Source organism: Seriola dumerili, unplaced genomic scaffold, assembly GCF_002260705.1.
Source record: "Seriola dumerili isolate Sdu_G_001 unplaced genomic scaffold, Sdu_1.0 BDQW01000081.1, whole genome shotgun sequence".
NCBI lineage: Eukaryota > Metazoa > Chordata > Actinopteri > Carangiformes > Carangidae > Seriola > Seriola dumerili.
In genome coordinates, this window is record NW_019174336.1 from 1,406,447 (window position 1) to 1,413,171 (window position 6,725).

The 6,725-nt window shown below is 39.7% G+C and overlaps 1 protein-coding gene across 1 annotated transcript; it reads right to left on the bottom strand.

Annotated features, from left to right (window-relative positions):
• Nucleotides 1–796: 796 nt before the first annotated feature.
• kiaa1024l (KIAA1024 like) lies at nucleotides 797–6,103 on the bottom strand. Its single transcript, XM_022744422.1, has 5 exons — nucleotides 5,957–6,103; nucleotides 5,794–5,874; nucleotides 4,370–4,618; nucleotides 2,833–2,935; nucleotides 797–831 (listed from the first exon to the last, which is right to left on the bottom strand). The coding sequence occupies exons 1-5, from the start codon at nucleotides 6,101–6,103 to the stop codon at nucleotides 797–799; spliced, it is 615 nt and encodes a 204-aa protein (XP_022600143.1).
• Nucleotides 6,104–6,725: the final 622 nt, after the last annotated feature.

A 6,725-nucleotide genomic window follows, 5' to 3' on the forward strand; every position in this document is an offset into this window, starting at 1 on the left:
GGTTAGTTGAATGTACTGTATAATAATGAACACTACCGCTAGGAAGTAGCACACATAGCCTCCTTTTCTTTTGCATTCTCTTGTATATGAACTGTAGTTAGCAGCGTGCTGTGTGTCGGCTTCACTGAGCTGTTAGGATTCACACAGCTGCGTCCCATCACTCTGCACTATGCGTTATGAGTGTGTATATACATTCAGTACATACACGTTAACTATATGCTCACCGGTGTATTGAATATACCCTTAGTAAACTTTTTTAAACCTTGAAGGTGCAGTCAAAGACCATCCCTGGTTCAGATGTAGGAGACAAAAGCGGCCCCCAAAAGACAAAATGTCTTCTTGGACCCGGTCTGGGTTGGACCTGTGGAAAACCTTCCCAAACACACTGCACATTAATAATGTTTCAGTAGAAGAGACCAGAGGAAAAGTAAACCTGATCCAGAATGTGATCCAGAACCTAATCCAGTTAGACCGAATTCAATTTTTTTTAGGACTGGTGAATGTCTGGTAAAATCAAAATCTCTCTACCTCCGCTGCTTTGATTTAAAAATCTGTCGCGCAGCTTTATGAAAGTACAACACTAAATCACTGCAGCAACACTTCCTTCATGTATGTCAGTGCAAGTATTGAATCATTTCCTCTTCGTACAGAGTAGTAAAGTACGTTAACACAGGTCACATGCTGTACTTTATGTCAGACTTGTTTCAAACACCCAGGAGTCAGAGGGAGGTTTTGATGTTTGGGGGCCGCTGGTGTGAACTACCACAAAATCGAGGAGTGTATCTTTAAAGTTGGTTCATTGTTCTGCTGTGAAGCGCTCACCCTCCCTCGCTGTTAGAGAGCAACATTACAAACAAGAACACGGGTTACTCTATATTTGTACATTTAAAGAAAAAACTATATATCTATACACATATAAATGTATCAGTCTGAGCTGGAGGGGATCTCTGTCTTTATTATGTAACTTTCAACAAAACTAAAGATCCTCCTGTCGACATTGTGCAACCAAATAATAGTGTTTGTGTGTATTGTTTTCTTCATTTACGTCCTGATAGATAGTCTCTGAAGCTTGTCTAATAATATACTGTGTTCTCTGAACAAACCAAATGTCACCTTTGCTCATACGTCAGCCGCCACGTCCCGTGACATCCTCTAAACATTGTATGTCATTTTTTTGCCAAAGCCCCTCTACTCTCCAGTCCCCCCCGTCATTGTCGCAGCCATGATGATGGATAACAGTGTAACAAAAACCATAAACTGGTCTTAATATCTCATGGTGGTGGACACCTGGTCCACACTGCAACTTCAACTAACCTGTAAATAAACTTTGTAGTCTAATGACATAAATTAAGGGAGTGGAAAAACTACGTCGAATTTCAATATGGAGAAAGATATTTATTTTAGTTTAGACTCTTCTCCGCTTTTTTTCTGTCTTTAATATTTTGGTTTTAGATGTAAGTTAATTTGCATGTTGATTTTTTTTTTTTTCTTTTGTTGCCTTTTTGATTTTAGCAGATTGTCTCTTTTCTCTTTGAGTCTGTATTTCTATCTTTTTTTCAATGCCTTTTGAAGAAGAGACATCACGACAAAGGCAGATCAAACCTGTTTTCTCCTGCTTTCACTCTTAACGTGGATGGAATCGACCCAGCCGGTTGAAGCAGTAATGTTTTGATACACTGTACTGTTAACAGTTACAGATATGCTTTTTCTAACATTTTAACATTTATGATTACCAATACTTTGTACATCTTTATTGCAATAAATAAAACAAATGAAATCAGTTACATTTGAAGTCTCCTTTTGTGCTCAGTGCAGTGGTTACAATAAGTAGCTACAAAAAACAGTGTGCTCAACAATCAACTACAATTAAGATCCTTTAAAGCAGTGGGTCCCATCCTGGGGGCTGCAGCCATAGACTGTAAATAAAGATGGGCGTAGCCTCCATGACGTCACCCACAGGTTTCTGAGGCTCGGAGTGAGCTGCTTACTGTTTCCGTCTTGGCAGTGTCTGACTCCGCCCCTAACTCCCAGTCCTCCAAGTTCACTGATTGGATAGTTGCATGATTAAGCAGGTGTATAGGTGTTCCTAATAAAATGCTCGGTGAGTGTATACACTTAACATACTGTATATTTACTACACTTTACAGACAGTTTATCATTAATAACAATACAAAAAATAACATAATTTAACAAAAGATGAAAACAAAGTTACATATATTTACAGGGGAGCAGAGCAGCTGCTCTAAATATTTTTTTATTAAAAAAATATGAAATATATGAAGGGGTTGCAGTATAGTTTTCTTTGGGGATAACAACATGATTTTCTTCATTAAATGAAACAATTGACTGGTGATCTGGAGATAACCTTAAAGGTTTCACTGCTCTCACTGGCTGAAAGTTTCAGTCTGGTCAGATGTGTGTGTTGCACCTTAACCACACAGTGATGTCACAGTGTACTGAATGTAACATCACTGCAGGTCAGAGGTTACACCACTAGAGGGCAGCAGAAACTGGACCTCCACTTGGTGTCACGTTACTGTGTAAAGCCACTGGAGCTTTTGTGTGATTATGTCATTGTTCGGGGTCTAAATAGGCATCAAGTGCAAACTGGTCATCTGTCTGTATTTTCAAAACTTGCAAAGCCAGATTTTTAAGCTACTACAGTATTCACCAGGAAAATCTATGACCACTAACAAAGAGGTGAGGTCCTAAGAGTTGTACTATACAACAGCATCCTCCTCCATCAGTTTTTCTTCTGTAGAACCACCACTGGTACTATAATAACAATAAGAACCACACAAACAGAGAAAATGACGGAAAACAGAATTTTACAAAGTCTTTTTCTTTTATGTTTGGCTTCTGTCTTCTTCAGTAAGGAGTCAAATCCTGGTGTGTAGAGGTCCTCGAGCCAGAAGTCCATATCTTTAGGAGTCTTCTCTTCCTCCTGCGTGGAAAATGAAAATACACTGAAACATCACCATGAACAAATGAGCTCTGAGGTTCCTGTGGCCATTAATACCTCTGCTCACTGATATGCATTAGTTTGTAACCTGCCTGTTGCCCTGTGTCTGTCACAGCTGAAGAGACCCAACCCAAAGATGAAATTTGAGGACATTTGTCAAATGAATGGTAAACTTAAAGTCATGATTGTTGTTGATTTAATGGAAAACAAAATTATAGATTTTAATGTAATCAGTGTTCTCTCAATATTCAATGTAATCATATTATTTTTCATTTTAAATATTTTTTATGTAAAATGAAATTATATGATTTTTAATGTAAAAAAAATCTTGTCACTTTTAATTAAAGAAATTATATATAATCAATAATACATATAATTTCCAATGTAAAAATATATATATAATTTTTAATGTTAAAAAAATTTATAAAAAGAATTTCCTATGTTTCCCTTGTTTATATGATAATAACATGGGGGCATCCACAGCAGTGATTGGTCTGGGTAATGTGCAGAGCCTGAAAAAACTTTTCAGATTATAAATCAGAATCACTACTACAATTAAAACAACTTTAAGTTAGTTGAAAGATCTGACTTCATTCAGTTAGTTTTATTTACAACATGAAGTCGTCAAATTGAATATATCAAGTCTGATCATAATCAACCAATAAAATAACCACAACATGTCAGTTTAAACACAACATGGCTGTTAGCCTCAGTCCTGTCAGTGTGGATACAGCCTGGAGAGGAGTGTGTGAGGAGTAGAGGCCCTTCATGAACAGAGGGTGGCAGTGATGCATCACATCACTGTGTCAGATACAAACCATTTAATCACAACAAGCAGAGACACTATTCATTCAGCAGCTGAATAATGACTGAAGGAGTTCAGTTTGCAAACAAGCGAAAAGAGAAAAGGAAAATGGTGAAGAGAAGTTCAACTTTTCTCTTTAAACTGGTTATTTTACTGGTTATTATTACATACTAATAATATCTACTTATTGGACATAGCAGGGACTAGTTGGTAAAAAAGAAAAGAAAAACCTCAGTGTGATGGAGTTAAGGGTTTTCCGTCCAAAACAAGCTGCTTTAACCTGTTTTGTGCAGTTGGATTAGTTTATAGTAATTTGATTAAAACCATGTCGGCAGAATAAAAACTACAGCAGAGACAGAATCCTTCTGCAAGACCGGATCACTGTGTTGTGTTGTGGTGCAAATTTTCACCAAAATCTACAATCAATTAAAATGTCAAAAACCATATGACCTGCAGTGAACCTGGGGCTTTTGGCAATGGCTCCTTATATTAACTGCTTTGCAGAGTGTGAAGGTGGAGTAACACTAATAAACACCAATTAATCCACAGCCTTCCTCCTCTTCCTCCTCCTCTTCCTCCTTCTCTTCCTCTCCCCGCATTACCTTTAAGTAACTCGCCAGGTTGCCGTGGATGGTTTGTGTGTCGTACTCCTTGACAGTCCAGGAGGGCTTGGACTTCTCGTTGTCCACTGGCTCCGTGGATCTCATATCAGAGTACAGAGGGTTCTTCTTGATGTTGGACTTGAAGGTGACTGGAGTGATGTGCTTCTCCAGGTATCTGTCCACAAACACCACAGGACTGCCCTCTGGGGACGGAGGAGAGCTGCTGTCAGGCTTCACCCTCCCCTCCCTCTGTGGAGACAGAGAGGATTTAAAGTCTCACCACATCACCTGTTTGTAGCCTCTCACACTCTCTATAGATAGAGAGGTGATAAAGTACATTTACTGTGGTTCTGTACTTAAGCATGTTTTTCCACTATCTGTTCTTTACTTGAGTATTTTGTTTTTTTTGTAAACTTCTGAATTTGATTCCACTACACTTAAAGACAAAATACTGTGCGTTTGACTCCATTACATTTCTATGAAGTACTCTTACTTTGAAGCAGAGCTATTAGTCATTGGAATGAATTTTATTTTATTTTGAAAATGTGATAGAACATACACTGTGTTCAACACAGGAGAAAAACCAATCCCAGCCAACTCCTCCACTGTCAGTCATGTTTGAACCTGTCAGTGTCCTAATGATGGAGACGTTAGATAAAGATGAGGCAGATTCTTCACCAGAGACCTGATCTGATCTGAAGTCTGTGTTTGACGGTTTTGAAATAAAGAAAGATTCATTTAGTTTAATTCCAGATAAACCTTTAAACAGTAGTTTCTAGTATTTGGCTCATTTTTCCTTTTGTTGATCCAGTTGTTTTTACATCCACGTCTTCAGTCTTTGTCAGTCGGTCGGCCGGTCGGTCGGTCGGTCAGTCGGTCAGTCGGTCGGTCGGTCAGTTGGTAGGTCGGTCAGTCAGTCAGTCAGGTTGTTTTAGGGTCATCAGGCTCTGTAAATGTGGAACAAATCAACAATGTGTTGAAATAAAAATGTACTTTTCAATGCATCACTATTCTAAAATCAAGTGCTCCAGTTCTTTCACTCAAGTAAAAATCTGACTGAACAAATTGATATTAGACACATACATGAAACCTCAATCTGAATTCTTTTGCATCAAATGATGATGACAGAGACCTTTAGACTATATGGACTTTTAAATGTATCACATATTCATAATAGTTTATTCATCATCAAACAAAAATGGACAGATACTCATCAACTGAACCTGGTGAAAAATGACACGTGTATTTATAAAGACATATATTATATTATTCTTTATTACTTTTTGATTTGGTGCACAAATTATCTCCCACCTCACTTTATTTGACTGGACCTGAAGCTCTGAGCTCAAAGCTCCTTCTGTTGTTTCACTACATGATTGTCAATCACACATTAGATCACACTCCTGTCCACCTGTATAACTCACTACATCTACACAGGTCCAGACTGTGATGAAGGTCTCTGCTAGAAGATGATACATATTATAAATGGTGAGGTCTGGGTTGGTCTGTAAGTCAAACAAGAGAAACAAGTCAGAGGATCTCACACAGAGATGAAGACACAGTACGAGGCTGTGGGAGAGTCCGTACCTGGGAGTAGACCCTGTTCTGCCAGTGTCTCTGACTGGACATGACCGCCCCGACCTGGAACATGCCGTGTGTGGCCGGCAGCATCCCGACGTCAAGCTGAAGGAACTTCTCTGGATGGTTGTTGTTGGGCAGAACGGAGATGTCCATTCTGCCTCTGAGTGACTGACTGACTGACTGACTGACTGACTGACTGACTGACTGACTGTTTCACCTGTCTGCTGCCCGCCTGGATGGACATGCTCACTACAACCTGCAAGCTCAGGAATAATTTATGAGGAGCAAGATATTTATGACCCTGTATCACTTGCAGGTGTGTGTAACCCAACCTGGCCATTAAGAGCCTGCAGCTGAGAACGACAGTGTCAGCAAGAGAGAGAGAGAGAGAGAGAGAGAGAGAGAGAGCGAGAGAGAGAGAGAGAGAGCGAGAGAGAGAGAGAGAGAGCGAGAGAGAGAGAGAGAGAGCGAGAGAGAGAGAGAGAGAGAGAGAGAGAGGGAGGGGGTCACCCGAGTGCTGTGTTATGTAAAACCTGCTGCTGCCTGGAGAGTCTTCTCTGTGCGATGCGGGACTCAGGCTACAATCCCTGATCTCTAACCTCACGTTTGCTGTGCTGTGGTGGAGCCTGAGGATGACCCCTGACCTTTCTGCTAGTTCTGTGATCAGGCCACTATTCACTGTTGATCAGCATTTTAACTCATGATATAGTGAGCTGAATCTGCTGAAAACTAATCACCATATTCTGATGCAGTCTGCTGTTTCCTTCTCCTCTAG